Consider the following 23,453-nt stretch of genomic DNA (forward strand, 5'->3'; position numbering starts at 1 on the left):
GCAGGAATATCTTCTGGGTAGTGTGTGTGGCCAGAAAGAATTCCATCTCCTAAATGCTTTAGCACTATGAGTAGTCAGTCATGATTCAGCACCCGTGCCCATGTGTGCCCACGTTCACAGGGTCCCTCCCGCCATCAGTGACTTTCAGGCCCATGTGTAACGTTCTCCTCAAAGTGAGGGAACAGAAAGAGTTGTGATTGTTCAGGTTAGTCACTCCCACAGTATCCTAGGAGGGAGAGTGTTGTGAAAGAGAGCATGAAGAAACAGTATTTTTCTCTGTCTCAAGGAAAAGTTTCTCTTCTTCCTCTAGGGCAAGTTCTCTTCCTGACTCTTACCAGGATTATTAATCCCTGTGAAGTCTGTATGATTATCTAGTGCCATCATGTTACAAAGAAGATCTGGTCATTCTGGGAAGGAAGGTCCTGCTCCAACTTTAACAGAGGTCTCTATTGAGCAGTTGTTGGCGATTCCTTCCAATAAAAGAAGGAAATGGTGTTTGACCAAAAAGCAATCCAGCCAGGGTTCGTTTATTCAAGTCTTGATCACTCAAAGTTCCAGGCTGTGTCCCGGGAGGTGAAAGAATGATAGGTGATTGGGACAGGACCCCTTCCCGCCCTGGTGTTGTTCCTAGCCATTGTGACTTCTAGAAGGTAAAGAAGAACCCACTTAGCTGCTTTATACAATAATATGGGGCCTGCTGGCTCCCCTTCCTTTGTAGATGCAGGGGCTCCTCATTAGGGACTATCAAGACATTCCCTATTACTAGTTGACCCTAGTAATATGCCTCAGGTAACTGTGGTTTATCTTAAGTTACAAGAAAAGGAATAAACTTTTCCTCTAGAGTTCTGATGACAGCTTGAGACCCTGATTACCCTTTACTGTCTCTAAAGAGTACTAAACTTGTTTCCATCGTGACTGGGGCTCATTGGACTGGTTGCTTAAAAAAAGTCTATGCTATTGCTTTTAACATTTACTAATTTAGTATCTTCCCTTTCCTGTTGATGACTTCCCTCTACCCTCATTGAAAGTTCTCTTAACCTTTTCCCAATTATTTGATTACGTATCTCTTGACTTCTCATGCATTTCTTATTTTCACTCTCTATGAGTACTCCTGGGGAAGCTAACCACACTGGAAATACTATCTAACCTTTTTTTTTTTGTCTGCAAACTGGTCATGGTTTCTTCAAACAAATCTCCCATGAAATTGGTCTTAAATTAATTATCATTATAATTTTCATGATGTCAGGTCCTGCTAGATGTTATGTTAGGCTCAAAAGACCAGGCCAAACTTAGAACAAGCCACAAGTCCTCACACGAAGATGACTTGGATTCTAAATAATCACAAATTGATGGGGATTATTATGTGTCTGTGACTTTTGAGGTTTCCCCCCCCCCTTTTTAAAAAAAAAAGAATGCTTACAAATGTGTATTTCCTCTACCCCCGCAAAAAAAAAAAAAAAAAAGAAGAAGAAAATTTGGTAGAGCTTTATCGTATTTTTCTATTACTTTTTTTCTTCAATTTAAAAGAAGAAAAAAGTCAGTGAAAGTATTTTCTAGATTTCTGGAAAAAAAAAAAAAGAAAGAAAACCAACCAACCACAAACTTTTATTCCATTGCCATAAGGCAATGGAGATTCCCTCCCCTAAAACAAAACCATGGTGATGAAAGTGCTTGACTGAAAGTGTGATTGTTCTTGTTTTCAGGGAATAGAACAATTGAAAAAGGAAGAGAGAAGATGGGCTAAAAAAACAAAATGGATGAACATGAAAGCAGTATTTGGCCATCCGTTCTCTCTAGCATGGCTTAGCCCATTTGCTACACCAGACCAGGGGAAAGCAGACCCGTACCAGTATGTGGTCTGAAGAATCCTTGACCAGCAGATCCACTAAAACACAAACCACATTACAGCACTACCGTTCAATAAATTTTACATGAATGTTTAAACCGAAAAAGCAAAACAAAAACTTTTTTTAACATCAAGTAAAATGGCGAGCATTGCAGAGAAAAAAAGCCCCCTTCTGCTGATGAGTTCCATTTTTCTCAGGCTGTCCCGGCGGTTTTTGGTGGTTGGAGCTCCTCCTCCTCTTCTTTTTTTTTCAAACCCCTTTAAATTAACTTTCCTGGCCTTTGATTTCCTCTCTGCTTTCTGTTTGGCAAAACTAATGTGAAAGGGGTGCTGTTTCCCAGTGGTTGTACCCACCTCTACTAACTGCACGAGTTATGACTTTGGTGGGACTGGACTGTGGTGGTCCTAGCAGTGAGGGCAGAGCACATCTGCCTCCCAGCACCTCTGGGGACCAGCCTGGGGAGAAGGACTGTCCCAGGGGTCACAATGGGGCTCTTGGGATCACACCGAAGATGGACAATTAATCACTAAGCTGGGAAAGGTAGAGGATCAGGGAATGGAGCCAATCAGAAGGGCCTCTTGGGGCATTGGCTTCTTAGGACAGTGGGATTAGCTTTAAAACAAGGCCCAGGAGCCTGTGTTTTTGCTCTTGATAAAGGAAAATAAGTTCTGTGTAGCTGCCTTGTTGATGAGAGTGAGGGAGGGAGGGATGGGGTAAATGGGAGTAAAGTCTGTTTCCTCCAAAACAGAAAATTGTGCCCTTTGTTAGTCAATAGAATGACTTGGATGGACAATTTTTTCCTCAGTGCAAAATGCCTTATATGAAAAGAATGAGAAATCATGCAGCTTTAGGAGAGCATCTCAAGCCATTGTCTCCTTAAGTGAGATGCCAGTTAAACAGTGTTAGTGACAGTGTGGAGGCAGCAAAGACGTCAGTATCAGAACACTGGCCCCTGCAGTATGCTGGCATAGATAACACGCTCCCAAGAATGACTCATTTTCAGGGATTAGCATTTACAAATCCATAAAAGCAAAGTCATCCTCTGATATTTACACACTAATAAACACACACACACCACACACACACGTAAGTTGGAAGCAATGAGGTTTTCAGCGTTAAGGAGTAAAACTGCTACTATCATAGATGATGTGGGAGAAAGGGGTGGCACTCTGGCCGGTAGTTTTGCAAAGCCAAGAGACACATATCCTACACACAGAACAAAAAGGTGACCTCATCCTGCGGGACTAAGATGATTGGGGTTTTATGTTGGAGCAGGAATCCATTTTAGTTTCCCCTTTAAAAAAAAGTAGTGAATGTATTTGGGGGGAGGTGGGAGGATCAAAGGAGTTCTCCTTCAAAACTATATAACAGACATTTTGAATGCTTCTTATAGATTGATTTTTTTATCCTTTTTTTAGCTTTCATTTTGAGAGTATGAATGAGATGTATTAAACATCAGTCCAGATCTGGGTGTGGAGAAAGTCAATAACCTGTGCCACTTTCAGAAAGCCCTGTGAACGTGCCACATTTTTTTAATTCTGTCAATGCTTCCATATGGAAAACACATGCAATAAAATTTTTCCAAAACTTGTTTTCTGATTTAGCTCTGTGACCTGTTGCAATATAAGGAGAAAGTAAGCAAATTCTCTCAGCAATTGGTTTTTTTTTTTTTCTCATAGTTCCTTTTTAGCCAATATTCTAACACTCATTCTCTGGGGAAAAAGAGGTTTTAATTGACTCTGCCCAGTGGGTGAGTAGATGTCTTGAGGACCAAAACCTATGTTCCTTTGGTTTCTCTGGACTAAATTCACTATGTGAATTTTATTCTTACAGACATTGTTACTATAGAAATGAAGTTGAGATATGTTTTCCCACTTCAGTAACAGTAGCTGGGTTCTTGGGGAAAATTGGGGAAATGTTATCCCTTGGTAGGAAGCAAGTTAAGAACAAGAAAAAAACACTGCAAGCAAAACTTTGCCATTAGCTAGCTAGTACTGCTTTTTGGGGATCCCAACTCTTTGGTTGTGACCTTTGAAATTGAAATAAATCATTTCCTTCCTATTTAACCAACTCATTCAGTGACTTTGCCCAAGTCAATTCCCTTTCACTGCCTCACTTAATTTATGTAACAAATAATATTTTTACAGTGCCCAGAAAAGAATAGGATTGTTTTCCAGGATCTCTTTAGTAGCAGTTTTTTCTCTTTTTATAGATTAGGTAGTTAAACACTAATAAAATTTTATTTACTGATTTCTTCATTTTAAAAAATGTACTAAGAAAAAATCAGCATTGAATTTTCATGGGAGTTTGGAAGTGGCTTACCCCTCCACCTTAGATTGGTTTGGTTTTTGTTTTTATAGTTCTCAGGTTTATCTGCCTTTACCCAACCACCTCTGCCTGCCCCCACCCCCCTTCCTATCCATCTCCCTTTTGGATGGGAGAGTAAGACAAGGAAAATATAGCTCAGTGTTTGAATGCCTTTGAAATAGAAGCAGCTTTCACCATTTCTGAGGGCATTTCTATTCCTTTGAACTACTAGATTGTTTCTTTAGTCCTTTTCAGATTTTACTCGAGTATCTGAGGAGAGCACTAGTAACTGTTTTAGCATGTATAATTGTACTGAATTTTCTGTGCCCTAAAAGCATAGGAAGTTTTTTCTGTGATCAATAATTTTTAATGTATATGATACATTTGCCAAAAGAAGCACATTGTAGGTTTACAAATCATAGTCAGCTTACAGTCTTCCATATTGTAGCATTGTTGAATTTGGACTCTGGTGTAGTGGAGAGAGTTGTAGATGTAAAATCAAGACCTGAATTCAAATCCTGGCTTTTCTACTCACCAATTGTCTTGCTCTTCATTAGCCCAAGGACCTAGTGTCCTCATCTATTTGGTGAGGAGGGTTGGGTGGACTAGATGACCTCTCAGGTCTCTTCCGGCTCTAAAATCCTGTGAACCTGTGATAAAAGTGGATGGATGCTTCCTCAGATACACCTTGAGGAAAGGTGCTATTGGAACACAAAGGAATACTGCCTGAAAATTCCTTTGTCTCCTTCCCTTTTTCCCCTCTGTATCTTAAAAACTATGAAAAGGATCCCAGGGCACGTCTCAAATAAGGGATGTCGATCTGTGATACAGTATGAGGGCTGGTCCAGGAGTTGAGAGGCTTGTGCTCTGCCACCAACTAAGCCAAATCCTTGGGCCTCTTGCTTTCAGTTTCATCTGTAAAATGAAGGGGTTGGTTGGATGCCACATTCGCTATGGTCCCCTTCCAGCTCAAGTCTGTGATTTCTGTTCATATTAGCAACATACAAAAGAATGTGTGCATATGCAAGTCAATGCATCTGTTTATTAATTTTTTGTATACAAATTAGTTTGTGTACAAATACATATATGCTTATCTGTGTTTGGTCTTAACCAAGGCAGCATGGTCTAGTGGGGAAAATGTTGAATTTAGAGTCAAAAGGCCTGAGTTCAAATTCTCCCTGCTGTGCTATTCTCCATGTGACCTTGGACAAGTCACTATCTCTGAGCCTCAGTTTCCTCATTGCAAAATGGGGGATATAAAGCTTGCACTACCTACCTCACAGGGTTGTTGTGAGGAAGGCGCCTTGTGCTATATTCTTCCTCTCCCCCTCCCCCCATGCATTAGATTGTAAACCCCTTGAGGGCAAGGATTATGTCCTTTTTTCATCTCTGTATCCCCAGAGCCTAGCACAGTGCCTTGCACATAGTAAGCATTTATGTTGAATTGAATAATATCTCGTATTCATATAGTATCTCCCTTCTGAGACATACCTACCAACCAACTTTGGGTCATCCAAACTGATGGGAAAGGGAAAGCACAGGTAGCTGAAATCCACAAAGAATGTACAAATCTCCTTTTGATCCCAGCAATTAATATTTGTACCTAGTGCAAGGCACTGGCAATGGCTACTTGACCTCTCTCACCATTCCTTGGCACCCCGCCCCCCCATCTGCCATCTGATCTGTTTTACAAAAGAAAAGTAGCTTTGACATAGCCAAATCGACTTGATTCATCTCCTTTTTTTTTCTTTCCTGTATTTGGGCAAAGTAACTTAGAAGCCAAAGGGCCAGCAACAGAAGTAGGGGAGAAATTGGGGGCTAACATAATCCTCCAAATGGATAATGGACCTGAGTAATCTGGAGTTGATGGTATTCTATCATCCTATATGTATCAATGATATGAATTTGTATTTCTGTCCTTTGTATGTATGACTACTTTTTTTGAGGTTTTGTTTTTCAATATATTTAACTCCCCCAGAGAATGATCTATATGAGAATGCCTTGTAGAAAATAAAGAACTCCCCATGAAGTGGGAACAAGCTTTTTGTTGGCTTTTGCCCTCCCAGTGATTCAGTCAATCAGAAACTTTCCTTCCTTTTCCATCCACCAAGCACATGGACACTCGAAGCAGATGTCTTCTGTATTTGTGTGAATGTGAGGTTTTCGGTGCATATACCCAGAAAACCCAAAGGCTTTCTGTGGCCCAGCTGAGGAATTCTGCCTTCACGAGGGCATGCTAAAAAATGATTGCAAAGCATATCCTTAGCCAAAAGCATGTTATGGCAACTAAAGAGTGAAATGAACAGAAGGGAAGATCTAGAGCCCAGTAGCCCACAGGTGCCCCAGCTCTCTGCCTCACCACTTGTGAGAGAGCCCTGTGAGTGGTGGCTCCCGGGCCTTTACTGAGATAGTAAGGAAGAAGATGGCGAGAGGTCCTCTTGAGCCCTGTGTCCGGTTGGCCAACTTTATTCTGTGTGTTGTCACAGAGGAAAACTGGTTGTTCACTTCTGCCCTGGAGACAGTTTGGTCCACACAGGTCAACGCATAGACCCACTTCACGCCTTCTGCAAATTACATTTAAGACATTTGTGTTTCTCATCCTTTTGCTGTAGTATGGCGCCTTCACCTTAGCTATAGCTAACTTATGGATTTCAGCTAGTTGCCAAAAGTCCACCCTCCCTGCCCAGGTGTAGGGAACCTTCCTCTTTGGCACTCGATGGCTTCTGAGTGTTTTTAGCACTTTCATTCAGACTCGTGGCCCATGGCTATGGTTTCCTCACCTTTACCAGTAGCATGATGGGGGAAGAAGGGAGCATTTCCTCTGGAGTTAAGAGGACATGGTTTCAGATCCCAGAGGAGTCACCTTCCCTCCCTGGACTAAAATGAAGGCATTAGATCTGTCGGGTCTCTCTAAGGTGTCTCCCATCCTAAGGTCTGTGATTCCGTTAAATCCCTTCTGCAGGGAGAAGGAGATGCCCGTGTGCTTTGTCATTGTTAACTTCTCGCTCTGCTGCTCCCCTCTCCTCACCCAGCAAGTAACTGGAAGTGTATTCTGGCCCCAGGGAGAGAGTTGCTATTTACCTTCATTACCGGATAACTACTTCACAGTCCCTGGACTCGACTCTTCTAATTATTTGTATCTCACTAAAATGGGAGACTTCATTTTCTAAGGGCATAGTGACAAGCCACTTAATTGTCTTTGTTTTCTGAAGATCCCTAGTTCTGATTACCTCGACCTCACAAAAACAATCATTGCCGGACCTGTGATGTGCCAAGCACCGTACTAAGTGCTGGGGATGCAAGGAAACGCCGCCCCACAAAACCAAAAAGTAGCCCCTGCTCTCCCAGAGCTCACCGCCTCATGGGGGAGGCTACCTATAAAGCACCATGTGTATTCAGGGTAAATTGGAAATGATCTCAGGGGGCCGGATGGCATTTGTGATTCTGGTGGAAAGCGGGACTTTAGCGGAGACTGAACAAAGCCAGGGAGTCTGAGAGGTGGAGAGGAAGAGGAGAAGCATTCCAGGCGGGGAGGGGTGGGGGGGGACACCTGGTGAAAATGCCCTGAGCTGAGGAGATGGAGTGGCCTGTCTGAGAGGGCAGAATCCATGGAGGGTGGAGGGGCTAAATTGGAAGAAAACTGGAAAGGCAGGCTCTGTGGGGAGGCCCTGGAGCTGCTGGAATAGGGGAGTGACAGGCAGGCTGGTTCTGTAGGAAGATCAATTGGACAATGAGAGGACAGACTGGAAGACCTCAGTTTCCTCATCTGTCAGAAAGAAAGGGGAATCTCTGCCTAATCTACAAGGTTTTTGTGAGGATAAAAGACCTGCTAGATATAAGAGTACTTAAGAAAGTTAAAAAGGACTACAAGCATTCACTGTTTCATAAACCATATTAAGTGTCTGAGTACAAGGCAGAAGTCAGGGGCAGTGTGGCATAGTGAGTAGAGAGCTGGCTTCAAAGGAAGGAAGACTAAGAGGCATGAAGGCAGCATATTATGGGAGAAAAATCCCTGACGAGTGAAAAGATCTGGGTTCCAATCCCACCTCAAACAACAGTTGTATGACCTCGGGCAAGTCGTATCACTTCTACCTCGGTTTCCTTATCTGTATAATGAGGGCATTTGACAAAAGAGGATCCTTCTGCTTCAAGGTCCATGATCCTACAAGTCCTAACCAATACTGGTTTTGTGACCTTGATCAAGCCATTTAACTTCTCAGTGTCCCAGGCAGTGTCCTCAGACTCCTCTATTGATGATTACCAGGATTGGTATGGGGAGTTTGCCCCCCGGGAGTTCTCATCCAGTGAAATCACAAGTCAGCCCACTCCCCCACAAGTGAAGAGAAGTCATATTGTGCAATGGGAGCCCTACTTACTCAACACTGGAAGGAGCCGGCCCCACTGTTGACTAATGGCTGGCATTTCTATTGTGTTTTATGCTTGCAAAGCACTCCATAGATGTTACCTCATTGCTCCTTACAGCAACCCCAGGAGGAAGGTGTTTGTGTCCCCATTTTACTGACGAGGAACCAGGCAAACAAGTGATTTGCCCAAGATTACAGAGCGAGCCCGTGTCTGAGGCAGCATCTGGAATCAAGCCTTCCTGACTTCAAATCCTCTTATCCCCTGCAGATCACTTCCTTCACTGGACCTCCTTTCCCTTCTGTACGACGAGGGGACTGGACTAACTGACCCATGAGGTCTATTTCCAACCTTGAGATTTTCGTGATCTCTTGCATGAACGGAAACTATCATTTCTTCTGAGTCTTTACCATGAGCTCACAATGGATGGATGAGCAGCAACATCTCAGATAAGGGCTTTTTGGTCCCTGGTACCCTTAGATCTGCCAGATCAAAACATATTAAGGGACAGTGACGTAGCATAGTGGATAGAATGTCAAGCCTTGAGATGGAAGATTCTGGGTTCAAATCTGTCCCCAGATACTTCCTATCTGTGTGACCCTGGACAAGTCACTCGCTTAACTCTAATTGCCTAGCCTTTACCACTCTTCTTTCTTAGAATTGATACTTGTACACAAGGTAAGGGTTTTTAAAAAATAATAATAAAAGCATATTAGCAGTTTGCAAGTGATCACATATAAGAAAACCATTGATATTTCCCTAAATAAATCCTCTCTGTTCCTGACCAGTGCCTCCCGGGGCAAAACCAGAAAAACAACTGGGTGACTTGCCCAAGGTCTCAAAAGAACCTATCTCAACAAGAGCTAAGAAACACACATTTTAAAAATTGGGTGAAGAGATCTCCCTGGTAGCAGAGAAATCAGCAGGGTGGAAAATACTAGAGCTGTAGGGGTTGGGGTAGAGAATGCAGAAGTATTTGCCCCATGAGACAGGAAATCCTCAATTCTAAACCTCACTCGTTGTTAACTTTTTGGGTGATCTTGAGCAAATTGTTTTTCCACTCTGCCTCGGTTGCCTCATCTCTGAAATGAGAAGTTTGCACTTCCAGCTAGAAAAATCCTGATTCTAGTCAATTCACCTCGGGCAATAGTGTATCCCCTTGAACCACCGCTTTGGGATTTTGGTTAAGGGAAGAGGAGGGAGCAGCAGTTCCAGCGAAGTGAGAGGGGTTCAAGAAAGGAGCTCTTAGCTCTTAAGGGGATGGCAAAATTGGTTTGTTTCGAATGCATTGCTTGGCAAAGAAAGTCCTTTGACTGCCAGTATGAGATAACAGACGTAGCCCTAGATTTGGAGCTTCAGGAAACTGGGTTCAGATCCTGTCTCTGAAATTTGCTACCCATTTGACTGTCATCAACAAATCCTTTCCTGGGCATCAGCTTCCTCATGTCAAATGAAGGACTGGACTAGGTGATCTCTAAAGCGTTCTTGCTGGGCAAGTCATTTATCATTATATTCATCAACTATAGAACTGAGACAAAAAACACACATACACCCCAGGGTTGTTGTGTAGCCCATATAAGAAATTTGTCAAAGTGCTTTGCACAAAGCCCACATGGCTGGTACTTAATAAGCCAGTTCCTCTTCTTCCCTCCCTCCCTCCCTTCCTTCCTGTTCCTCCATCCCAGAATTATGAGATTCTATTTGTAAAGCACTTGTTGCATCATATCTGGTACACAACAAGTGCCCTATAAGTGCTGCTTTCCTTCCTCCCTGTTCCTTGGCTTTCTGATCGGCATTACAAAAAAGATGGACAGATTATGGGGGCAGGAAGGGACCGTATGCTGGTGATCATGGTTGGGTACTGGGGAAGGAGAAAGCTGGATCCCTAATGCGTGCCCAGAGGACTAAAGAAAGGTCAGCATCGTCACCACCACCCCCTCCCCCATTTAACTCCTTTCAGCTTCTTCCCAATGCTTTCCTTTTAATTGGCCTCGGGTGAGTAACGGTCACAGGAGCAGGTGAGTGGATGAAAATGGCCAAGAAGCTGGCAGCATGGCCTGGGCTCACCTTACTCACAGCTGACCCTTCAGTCAAGTTTTGCTTAGCCCTTCCTGCTTGGGCTCTTTCTAAGCTTTAAGAGGATTCTGCCCTTTCCCTGCTATTGCTGGTTCTCCCCCTTGTTCCATTTTGTCTTCGTGGTTCTGGGTTGGCAGTCTTCATCATAAAGGAAGAGGAAGTTTCCCATGCTTTGGTCATTAGGTTTTTCTGCTGGCCAAGAGTCTCAGTTTGGGTCTAAGAGGCACTTGTGGTGGGGGACAGGCCTGCCACCATCTTCTTGTTTGTGTATTTTCTACCAATGGTTTGGCCATCTGAAATGGCCGAGATGCCCATTTCACCACATGCAGTCAATTGGTTTTGCTTTCATCGTACACTCAGATGAGTTGGGCAGGCCAACCACTGCTCAAGAGCTGGCTGGTCAACAGAAAACCTAGTGGCTTCCATGTGATGTACTGAGGTTGGGGCAGAGGAGATGGTGGGCAAGATGAGCGTCTTACTGTCATCCCCCACGCCAATGGAATGGAACAGTTGGCAGTGCTAATCTGTCTCCTTTTGCCTGCTGCTTCCCCATCCTCCATCATGCTTGTCCTATGATACCCATCATCAGATGGCAGATACCAGCCCAGTCACCTCCTAGCCATGGCACCTTGGAGAAATCAGCTTCCTCCTCTGTAAAATGGGTGGGTTTGACTATGATCGTTAAGGTTTCTTTTCAAAGTATTCCCTGGAAGCTCCCTAAAAGCCAAGACTGCTTTGTGCCCACCTTTGCATCCCCAACACTTAGGCCAGATGCTCAGTACGTGCACGTTGATCAATTAATGCTCTGAGCAGTAAGTACTCCCTCCTACCTCTGCATGTTACCTCTAGAGCCAAGCAGCATGTCCCCCCGTTGTCTCCCTGCCAGTGGCTACTCTTGTGGAATGTGAAGTCTTAGCGGTGGAGTTGGCTGGGAAAAGAGACTTCGGGGGTCTACAGTGCTCTTCTTCCTTGCCTTATAGGTGTCACAGTTCTCTCTCTTTCTCTTTTTTCTCCTCTAGGGCATTGAGCGCCTCAAGAATGAGAACCCAACTTGGGAGAGGACCCTCAATTGGGCAGGGATGAAAGTGGCTTTCGGAGGCGACTTTTCTCTGAACTGGTTTAACCCCTTTTCGGGACTGAGCATCAGAAGGAATCCATCTCTTGAGCTGCCAGGAGAGCCATCAGGAATCACAGTAAGGTGCTCGGAAGAGACTACTACTACTTCTGAGGAGGCAAGGACATAAAAAAGCTGATCCACAGGTTATTTGGATGTTGAAAGGGTCTGCCACTCTGGGGATACCACTTTAGAATGAAAAACAAAAAAGGGACAAGAGAAAAAATGAATATTTTGCACTTCAACTTCAACTTCACCTTAAAGGATTTTCCCTTACATTTTCCCCCAAAAACCTCCTGTCTGCAAAAAATATTACCTTTAAACCCATTCCTTCTCTCCTTCTTAACTCTTGAGAGAAGGACAGCCTTTCACCGCAGTTCTCTGAGAATATGGTCTCACGGTTAGAGTGTGGCGTCTCCCTAAAGTCCTGGACCCCGAGCTTTCTTTCTGGCCTTCCCTCTCAGCTCAGTGGCAGCACTGTAGATGCTGGAAGCTGCACCTTTGCCTCTCCCGGGAAACCTGCCCTTTTGAGGGACAAACCAGAGCCCTTCTCCAGGCCCTCAGCTTGGAAGTTGGACTCTCGCTGACCGAGGAAGAGCCCAGCAGGTGGCCATGGAGAGAAGAGGGAGGGCACTGTAGAGTCAGGTTCAACACCTGAATGTTGGGCCCTGACTTTTAGGATCTGCAGCCCCCAGTCCCATCCCTGACTTCTGGATATTGGAATCAAGACTAATCGGGCTAGGGCATATGAAAGTTAGGGGAGAAAAGCCCTTCCCCAAACGTGGGGACCTTTCAGGGAATCCCCCCATATTCCAGGGGGTCGAGAAGGCAGGGCAGGCCAAGATTATTTCCTGTCTTGTGTTTTTCTATACTTCCTCTTACCTCAGGCTCAGTCGTATGGAAGGCAACCTAGAAAGGCCATATCTTGAGGGATGGCAGCCACTCCAGAAAGGAATGTCCACTGTTAGCTCAGTTGGTAGAATGTTTGGCTACTAATTGGCCCAAAGTGCAATATGTGCCTCCTGAGGATGTCAGGGGCTGCCCCGCTGAGGTGGCATATTTGTTTCTCCTGTCTTCGATGCAGGATTAATTTAGAAGAGGACTCTGATGATGAGTTCAACATGTACAGTACTAAAGAGATTAATATATACATAAGGCTCATGTTGAGAGCATGGCATAGGAAATCAGTTCCCCATTGGTGATTTTCATTGATTAATCAGCAGGGCTTGGCTACTACCAAAAAAAAAAAAAGAAAAAAAAAAGCTTATGTTCTATATAGCCAAGTACCTTGATCAAGCTGAACAATTTGGGGATTTGATTATTTTATAAAATAATGAGTATGTCTTTGTATTACATATAGGAAAATCCATCCAATGGTAAAGGTGTTTTCAAAGCCAATCAGTGGCTTAAATATATATATTCAGCCTCTCTGCTGCTGGGTTTTCTCTCAGGAGACTTTGTTTCAGATCTCCCTTATATTCTCCAATTCACATTGGCTAATAGGACCCCCAGTAGGTTTTAAAGAATACAGTTCAGGCCTTTAAAAAAACCAGCAACAAAAAAAGAAAAGGGCTTCCTTCCAAGAAAGGTCCCAACTAAAGCAATATAGTTGGAGTATTCAAAAACAAGAAGGCTTTTGCTTCCAAGAATGTTGTTCTCTAGTCAATGTTTGGTGCCTTAGATGTCTTTTCTCAGTCTAATCAGACAAGTGCCCAGCTACTGTTTGGATGCAAAAAAAAGCCCTGGATTTTCCTTCCAGGTGTCTTGTGGGACACACACATACACACACGCACACATGTACACCCACACACACATTCCCATTTAATGTATTTTAACATTCTGGCCACACCATCTTCTATTCAGTATGGTTCTGACTACTAGAATGACTTGAGAAATACCACTTTTATGGGGCCATTTCCTAGTAGTTTAGACAGACATTCAGTCACCCCAATTTGAGAATGTTTGAGAGTCTTAATGCCTAGTATTCCCCTTTGTATGAGGCCCCATCGTTGCCCCTTTGCCAGTCGTCATTCAGAAACAACTCCTTCCCCCAGACCTCAGCTCCCATTGGATCCTTCCCTTTTGCTCACCGTGGAGCTTCAGGCTTGTTTTTCTAGTCCCCGTTTAGATGAAATCAGCTGAAAACTAACTCAAGTTGCAACGCCCCAAATTCAGTCCTCAGCTGGCTTCAAACTTGTTCAGCAACTCCAGTATACTATTCTAATTATATCTGTTCTAGGCTAGAAAAGAGGCCCCACTTTTAATAAAGCAAGATCAGACTTTTTGGAATTGAGTTTAGGGCATTTTTTTTTAATTTTAAAAATGTATTTAGAATATTTTTCCACGGTTACATAATTCATGATTTTTCCCACCACTCTTCCCTCCCCTCTCCCAGTGGATTTAGGGCATTCTTAAGAAAGAACTGAGAGTTCTCATGGATGGGGAAAGGAAGGATAGGAAAATGGCAGCCTTGTCAAAATGGCATTTCCTTACATAATAAGTGAAGGATGATAATTAATATTGGTGTTGGGATCTCTTTGTTTTCACTAACCATGATTAATGTTCACTCTTACCGATATGACTGGTGCATTTGGGGAATGAATTATTCAGTGGGTTGAGCTTATTTGCAATTTCTACCATAAATGCACAGAATACAAAACCTCAGAAAGGAGGGCACTCACTCCTTCAACCCCTTAGGGTTTTATGAGGCTTCTGGGTTGGCAATCTGATTTTCTCAGTAGCAGCTTTATTATTAATGAAATGAGAACATCCTGAGCCCTGGATGGCTCTTTAGACCAGTTAAGCTTTCATTTAAGATCGGCACCTGAACTACATGTCATTTGATGGTTAGGAATTCAGTGTCATTGTCCAAAGGCAAAAGGTCCTGTAATTTCCTCTGGAAATTATTCCAGAAGTGTTCTCTGAAGGAATTATTCTCTGAGGATCAGGACCACCGGATTTGTCCTCCCATCCAGTCAAGAGGCAGCTCAGGGCTTATAGAACACAGAGTTGCATACCAAAGATCCAACATATCTCTGGAAGTCTTATGGTTCTTTTTGCAGTCTTTGTGTGAGATGGAGGAAATAACTTTAGGGACTGCAGCAAAGGCGATAAGTAGAACCTAAAAGTCTGAGCTCCAGAATTTGTCTAGGAGACCAGGTTGGGACAGTCAGCCCAAAAGCCACCAAAAAAAAAAAAATGGAGAGTTCCATTCATCAGAAGTGCCTTAATCAGTTGGTTCACCCTTTATGCCTAGCAAGGGGTGCACACCAGCTCCAAAGGAAAAAGGTTTTCTTTGGACTGAAAGCAGGGCCTAAGAGGGCAGCTAGGGGCTTGGGCATGGTGTTACCTGGCCGTAGAGGGAGCTGAGCAATTCTCAATTCCCTCATCCGCAGACCAGCCACAGCAGCCCCAGTCCTGTTCTTGGAGCACAGATACCTGTTAGGCTTTCCTTTACATCCCATGGCCTGTCCCGTTTGGCTCCCTGGCACGTAGGCGTGAGGCAAGCATGTTGCTCTGTCCAAATTATAATGAACCAAAGCAGTTTTGGACACAGTAGCCCCCATGGGACAAGGCTGCAATTCCTCAGCCACAACCGAAAACTCAATCTTCAGGAGTTTGCAAAAAAAAAAAAAGGGAATCATGAGATGGGTTCTAATGTTAGAGAATGCTAGGCTCAAGGATTCACCTTTGGATGTGGAAAGAAAACCCCTCAGCTCGGAGTTTTGGCTTCTGGGGCCATTTTCTCTTGTGTCCAAGAAAAAGAGAGAGAGCTCTCCTGGAAGCTGGGCCCTCTCTCGGGCCCCCTAACTTCTCTGTGCCTGCACGAGACCCCTGGCAGGGACCGTGCAAGCTTCTGAGGAGGCCCATCTGGGCTTGGGGGTGGGGGTTGTTTGTTCTTTCATGTCAGGGGTGAAATGTGAAGGGGTGTCACGCACCTCCAGACTCCACAGTGGCTACTCCTCATTTCTAGCCTCCAAGCATTTCCCTGTGCTCTTGGTGTTTGTACTAATGTTCGGTGCCTTGGAGAGTTTATTTACTAAAACATGTCATTTCTCTCACTGTTGTCTCTGCCGTGTTTTTTTATCCCCAGTGGGGTGGGAACCACCATCTTCCATGAGCCTCGTCTGTGGAGTTTTTCTAGGCTGGAGCTCAGCCTCTTGCAACTAGACCCAACAAGAACTGGAGAACCCTAAGGGGAAGGAGGGCAGGGATGGTACAGCGTAACTCCTGGTGGGAAGGACGTGCAAACTGTGGACAAATTAGCCTTAGTGGATTCACCATGCACTTGCTGGGAGTGTGCAAATGCATGGCAGGTCTGATCCAGGCCCCATAAGGGCTATAGAGAAATATAAGGTCCGCCTCCTTTCCCCCAGGTCTAAGCCACCTGGGAATGGAAACCAAAAGATTTGGGAAAGTCAAATAAAAATGGTGAACCTATGTAAAGCAGATTGCCAGGGATCGAGGGTGGGAAAGTAGAGGCAGACAATGAGGATCCCCCTCCTCGCTCTTGATGCCAGATCCGGCAACCCTCTGTTCCCCATGTGGTCACTCTTAGATGAGCATCTGTGAATCACCCTGGTTGGGTCTCTGCAAATTAGAAAGGAGGCAAAGATGCTCCAGAAGGACCCACCAAGAAGTAACTAAAGGAAGAAAAGAGGAATTCCGTGAGGTAAGGAGAAAGCAAGTAAAGCCTGTATTCTTGAAAGAAGGCAAAGGGATGAACTTAATTAACATTTTTGAGTGTTTAAAGGATTTTCGTGGAAATAATGAGCCTCAGTTTCCTCATCTTTAAAGTGGTGGATTTAAATGAGATCATCATTGATTTCAAGCCAGAAGAGGCCTCCAAGGCCTTATGATTTATTTTACATAAGGAAGCATGAGATCTGGGGTCTGGGGGGTATTCAGTGACTTATCCAAGATCACACTCTGAGGCCCCTTCTTCCCCTTCAGCTGTTATAATTCTGCAGCTAGTTCTTCCTTTCTGGAGGTCCTGAGGAAAAAGGATGAATTTAAAAGCAAGAAAGGTTCCGTAGAGCCTTAGAGGTAGCAAGTGTTTAATAACTAACTGCTCAGATGGTTATAAGAAAGTGCCAGCATCATGGAACACTGGAGTGGGCTAAGGCAGGTTTTGAGGTCTCCAGCCCTGCTAGAACAGGTCCGACAACTCCCAGATTCTTTTGCCCGGTTACACGGTGCCGTGTGTAGTATAGAGAGGGGGGGTCTTATAGTTTTTTCTAACTGCTTTAGAACTCAGCCAAAGCTTGAAAAAACTATAAGATCCCCTCTCTCTATACTACACGTGGAGCTAAAAAATGAACATTTAAAAATGCATCTGGGGCAAGGACCTATCACCACCGCTTGATGCTTGTACGTCTCACGGTCTGTGTTGTTCCAGAGTCAAGCTCGCCCGAGGACCTCTCCTCCTCTTAGATCTCCATTCAGAGCCATCTGGCTGCTCCTGGGCTAGCTGGGCGGCCTCATCCCGAAATCCTGCCAGCCTCTGTCCAGTGGAGACAACGAGGCTATCGGTTTGAAGCCCCGCTTACTCTGGGGGGTATTAGTGAGTCCCAGAGGGAAGAGAGGCTCTTCAAGCCCTTGGTCTGAAGGAAGGTTTTTTTGGTTAATTTTAGCCCTTTCTCAGAATTGGACAGCAGCAAAGACCAAAAAAAAAGAAAGAAAAAAAACTCACCCTTTACACTGGCAAAATGTCCCAAAATAATTAAAAGAATTGACTGAGCCAACATCAGAGACCTGGCCCAAAGTGTGGCAAGTTCATAATGTTTTGGAGGGAGAGGCTAAACTGTCCAACTCTGAGAGTTCTCTGCCTGCTGAGCCTAAGAAAATAAGAAGAAAAGCCACCTGTTGTTCAGCAAATCTCGGAAAGCTTCATGGAAGAGATAGAATTATTCAGTTATGTAGGTAATTTCTTCAACACTCAAAGATTTAAATACCTGCTATATGTAAGGCCCTCTCCTTGGCACCTAGATTGTGGTGATGGATTAAAATGGTCTAGTCCTGACTCAAGAAGCTTCCATTCTTCCAATGATGAGAATGGCTTGGTGAGCTGGCCCCAAGGATTTGGCATGTGATGCTGCTTCGAGAAAAGCCCAGAGCAAGGCAGCCAGATGGGGCAGTGGATAGAGAACCAGGCCTGGCGATGGGAAGCCCTGGGTTCAAACCTTTTCTCACATACTTCCTAGCTGTAGGACCCTCAGCAAATCACTTAACCCTCTTCTACCTTGGAATCAATACATAGAATGGATTTTAAGACAAAGTAAGGATTTAAAAATTGTTTTTAAATTTAAATAAAAAAAGCCCAGAGGCAGAAATAGGGTGGGCACATTGCCTGAGATAAGCTGGGTTGGCAAAAAAGTGGCCATCAGCCTAAGAGTACATATTGAGAGCTGGAGAGGACTTCAGAGGTCGGTTGATGCGACCCATTCCTTTTACTGTGTCCCTGGCTCATGGCAAGAGCTTAATACGTGTTGGTTAATGAGAATCTAGGTCCAAAAGGGACAGGGAAGTGGGTAGTGTTGAACTTGGGATCAAGAAAATCTAAGTTTACCAGCTGGGCGCCCCAGAACTATTTTCTTAACCTCTCTCAGTCTTCGTTTCCTCATGAATAAAAGGGGGTATAACAGTGGCATCCCCCTCAGAGTATTGTTTTGACCACCAAATGAGATAATGTACTTCCTAAGTCTGGCATTGCTATCAATATGCTATCTATTATTGCCCAAGGTCCCAAAGGACTTTATTTTATTTAAATGGTCCCTCTACCAACCTAACTACTGTGCCCGTGGTCTCTAGTCTGTGTTGTTCCACTGCTCCTGTGAAATGGCAAGTTTTTCAACTTGAAGGGGACAGGAGCACCACTACCACCAAAGCCCCCTCCCGTAAGATCCATCAGCAGGCTTTTGCTGTAGGGCTCCGGACTCCTAGAACATCAGTCAGCGAGGAGGCAGCCAGGCCCATCTGTTATCCTCTTCTTAACCTTAGTGGGAGTCTCATCGCATCCAGCCCTTCTGGGAAAGGGTGGAGCAGGAGCTGGGAGAGGGGGAATATTTTGGTTTATAAACGGTCAAACAAAATCTTTTCTAAACTAAGCTTACCAGGAAAAGGAAGGGGGGAAGTGTGAAGCCTATAAATCATCTTTTTTTTTACCCCTCCCCCTAAAGCAGTTTTCCTATAACGTTTAATGAACCCACAATCTGAATAGCATGAGAAAGTGGAGGACCGTACATCCCTACAAGAGTAAGGAAGACCTGAGTTCAATGTGACCTTGGGGCAAGTTTCTCAAGTCCTTTATGCCTCAGTTACTTTAACTGTAAATTGGGGGTAATAATAGAATTAAAATTCAATAACCTCCAAGGGTTTAAATTGTGAGGATCAAATGAGAAAATATACATAAGGCATTTTGTAGCCATTAAGGTTCCATATAAATGCTGGGTTTTTTGTTGTTCATCCTTTGTTTTCCAAAAGGACCAGGGACTTGAGAGTGAATCGGGTTAAAGTGAGGCAGAGCTCCACAAAGTCCAGACTCTCTTTCATAGTCTTCAAAGTCCAGTGGCAAGACAAAATTCAAGATGACTGGCGATGGCCCAGGATGCAGAGGATGACCTTGGCGTCTTCCATGCCTTCATGGCCATTGGAAGAAATTGTTCTCATCTGCCCATTCCACCTGGAGAAGGCTTCACATGCTTGGAGTAGACCTCCCCCTAACTCACCAATGGGTTTAAGGTCTCTCATTTACCCCCCACCCTGGTTTAGCCCATCTGCCAAGACTTTCTTAACTGGAATATGGCCGCTCATGCATTTTAGCTTCTTGGAGCTACCAGGGAGAGCCGGGTGAAAGGTGGACATCAAAGGTGATGGGAAGCCTTGAGAAGGGTTTGGCAAACCCTCATGGCACAGGTGCTATATCTCTCTGAATACCCTAGTAATAATAACCAACATTTATGTAGGAATGTACATAAATGCTAGTCATTACCCATAACTGAGGGATGTTTTAAGTGCAAAACCCTCTGGAATAACATCTTAAGTTCATCCAAAGAATTATTTTGACATAGTCTGAAGGTCTGGGGAAGGGTACCCTAGAAGAAAGGAAGAAGGGTGCAAGAAAGAGGATGGATGATGCAAAATCCAATCTTGCCCAGCCCCTCTGTTCTGTGCAGTACATGGCAAACCAACAAACCCCTGGCAAAGTATAAAATATTTAGCCAATACCCAAAGCCCTTCAAGCAGCCAGGCCTCAGCCAGGTTCCCAAAGCATGAAACTGATGTTTCATGTAATAATAAATAATATTTATCACAATAAATATTATAATATAACATTAATATAATTAAATAACATGAAAATAAAATAAATGATAAATAATAAAAGTAATAAGGAAGTTCTCTTCCCTCTTAAGATCCTCTTTGAGGTGGCCTACCTGGGAGAGAAGAGGAGGGAAAAAATAGGTGGATGAAGCTAAAGGAATCAGTGGGCCACTAGACCACCATGCACACGATTTCCCATATTCCCTCAATCCCTTGCCTTTATAAATAATTATTAATAATGATTAGCATTTATACGGTGCTTTAAGGTCAATGGCACTTTACAAATATCCCATTTTGTCCTCATAATAATCATGGGAGGTACATACTTATTATATATAATATAGATGATATAATATATGATACATATCATGTATGATATATATGATATGATATATGATAATTCTTATTGGTCCCATTTTACCAATGAGGCAGACAGAGGTGAAGTGATGGGTGAAATGATGACTTGGCCAACTAGTCTTCTCAAGAAATAGCGTTCATCTTTGGGGAACTCAGTCTGAAAGACTGTCATTAGTGAGACCCAGTTCTTTAGGTAGGAAAGGGGCAGGAGAACCTAGCAACAGGCCAACCCTTCTCTTCATGCCAGCACAGGAAGCAAAAAGCCTAGCAAGCCTCAGCAGCAATGGAGGTCCCACATTGGCCCAATCTTTCCTTCTTTCAAACAGCCCTAGTCAAACATTTGAAACATAAACAGACTCAATTCCTATACCCAGAATTGGTCACCTCCAAGTGGATTTTCAGGGTGTTCTTGAAGGTAAAAACACAGGGAATTCCTGGCTAACTTAGGCTGTCTCTGGCATTTGGAGGGTTAAAAAGAGCCCAAGAAATAAATTCCGAGGCATGGACTTGATCCACTTTTTCACTTCAGAAGCAGACAGAATAATAATTGTAATCGGTTTGGGTCCCATAAAAAAAAAAACAAAAAAAACCAAACAGATTTCTGTTAGCCAACATAAGCTCCTACATTTAGTTTTTTCATCAACCAGCACTAGATTCTGGCTCATTTCCCACAGGGTAGCATCACATGCTCCCTTCAACTCAAGATGAGACTCCAGCAGAGCCCTGGAGGGAGAGAGATTATTCCAGCAAGCTTTACCCGTCGGAAAGCTCAGCTTGCTTTGCAGCCCAATTACTGGATTCCCATAGGTCTTAGTCTTCAGAAAAGGGTGTTCAGGGAAGACTAGGACCTCTCATGGGAGGGCTTGCCAAGCCCTTTTTCAGGATGGCTTTCCTTTTTGGGGGACCACCTGTCCCCTGGTTCTCACCTGTGGCTCCAAGAAGCCAAAGCATGTGCAGCAGCCTCACCCCAGGAAAATCAAGTCAACAGGTGGGCTAAATCAGATTGAAGGTAACTGACAAGCCTTAAACCTGTTGGTGAGTTAGTGGGGTGTCATCTAATGCACCTTCCTCACCCCCTCCATTTTTTTAACCCTTATCTTCTGTCTTAGATATGTCTTATAATACCAGGTATGGTTCTAAGACAGAAGAGGGGTAAGGGCTAGGCAATAAAGGTTAAGTAACTTAAAACTTGCCCAGGGTCACACAGGTAAGAAGTCTCTGAGGTCAGAGTCGAACCCAGGAACTCCCGTCTCCTGGTCTGGTGCTCTGTCCACTGTGCCACCTAGCTGCCATTTCCCAGAGGGGCACAAAGAGACTAAAGAAACTTACTCAAGGTTATCCAGGTCCTAAACATCAGAGGCAGGCATGAAGCCCAAGACATCTGACCCAGCACTCTTCCCACTCTACCTTTCATCAAATGATGTTACCCCAAAGCCTTCCTCGGGCACTTCATTATAGTGACAACCCTCAAAGATTTTTCTAGCCCTGTACTAGGTCTTGCAGACTCTAATATACCAAGCTGGAAAAGCTTTGGATCTGTGGTCTGAGGGGCACCCACTAGAGGAACCCAGTCCAGCCCAGCCCCGTGCCTCTTCTTGTCTCTCCCTTTTGGAGATCTTTTATAAAACAGGGATCATCTGAACTTGAACCCAGGTCCCCTGACTCCAAATCCAGTGGAGGTTGTGAAGTCCCCACTCAGTTGCACAAAGGCTCCCTCAGTCAGAGTCTTTGGAAATGTTCCCCTCTTCTATGAATGACAGCTATTCCTAGCAATACAGTGATCCAAGGCAACTCTGCAGGACTCCTGACAAACAAATGCTATCTCCCTCCAGAGAAAGAACTTGGGGAATCTGAATGCAGGTTGAAGCATATTATTTCTCACTATTTTCTTCATGATTTATGTTGTTGTTGCCATTTCATTTTGTCTTATGAGTCTCCTTCCACAATATGACCAATGTGGAAATCTCTTTTGTGTGATTGTACATGTATAACTAAGATCAAATTACTAACCATCTAAGGGAGGGAGTAGGGAGACAATTTGGACCTCAAAAATTTTGAAAACACGTTAAAATTGTTTTTACATGCCATTGGGAAAAAATAAAATGTTTAAAGAAAGAGAAAGGAAATGTCCCCTTCTTGTACTGCTCAGTTGGATCTGAGTTTTCCACTCCATGATGCCTCAGGGTAAGTTGGTTCTGTTTGATTCCTCTCTCCTTAGCACTCAGGTGATGGGTTGCCTAGTGACATCATCAGCACCTCTCTCTGAGTCTTGAGATTTGGAGGGGCATCTTCATTGTCTCCCAAGTTGTCTTTCCATTTCTGGGGCTGCTAGATAGGGCTGTTCAAGACCAGTGTTCTTTCCACCTCTGGGGCAGGTATATACTTTGACTGCCCTTATAGTAAATGAGGTCAGGGCTCCCCATTCCCACCCTCACTCTGCCAGAGTTCCTCACCAGATTCGCACTCATTATCCTTGAGCCAGAAGGAAGAAGAGCCTTGTGTCCCAGTTCTCTTCCTAGGCATGACCCAGGCTGAGGTACTTTGCAGCATTCTCCCTCTCTCCCTTCCTATCACAGACTGGAATTAAGCATCTTGGGATTCATTTTGAATGCAGGATATAGCTTTGCAACTCCAGGGAATAAAAAATCTCATCTGGAGGCCCTCTCCACCTCAGGATCTCATACTGCTCTTTCCAAGAATTATTTCATCATCTTCTATCAAGATTACTCCCCTGACATTTTGCCTTGGATGTTTCCAGAAGGAATCTCATTTTGTTATTTCCTGCCTGCCTTTATAACTCCTTCTTAACTCCAATTTTACTTCTTTCCTTTTCAAAAATAAGTTGTTGTTGGCCTCTTTTTTTTTGCAGCACTATAGTTTTCCTCAATATCCCTTCCCATCAATCTCTTTGAGAGCCATCTCATATAACAGTATTTTAAGATAAAAAAGGAAAAGTTAAAAAAGCAATATAATTGGTCAGTACATTGAAAATGTCTAAAATATGTACAATGTGTAATACTCACAGACTCCCCACCTCTGTAAAGGGGTGGATTGGAAGGATCTCTGTATTT

The 23,453-nt window shown here is 43.9% G+C and overlaps 1 protein-coding gene across 3 annotated transcripts in view; it reads left to right on the top strand.

Annotated features, from left to right (window-relative positions):
- Nucleotides 1–15,767, top strand: part of ZDHHC3 (zinc finger DHHC-type palmitoyltransferase 3) — a 77,845-nt gene extending 62,078 nt beyond the window's left edge. For 2 of the 3 annotated variants that reach the window (XM_044679387.1, XM_044679388.1), the window contains one exon: nucleotides 1,704–1,952. In XM_044679387.1, coding sequence (XP_044535322.1) covers nucleotides 1,704–1,862 — 159 coding nt within the window. In that variant the 3' untranslated portion in view covers nucleotides 1,863–1,952. Of the gene's footprint in view, nucleotides 1–1,703; nucleotides 1,953–11,611 lie in introns of those variants that run through there. The other variant, XM_044679386.1, reaches the window with a different exon arrangement.
- Nucleotides 15,768–23,453: the final 7,686 nt, after the last annotated feature.

This window comes from Gracilinanus agilis, chromosome 5 (assembly GCF_016433145.1).
Source record: "Gracilinanus agilis isolate LMUSP501 chromosome 5, AgileGrace, whole genome shotgun sequence".
In the NCBI taxonomy this organism is placed as follows: domain Eukaryota; kingdom Metazoa; phylum Chordata; class Mammalia; order Didelphimorphia; family Didelphidae; genus Gracilinanus; species Gracilinanus agilis.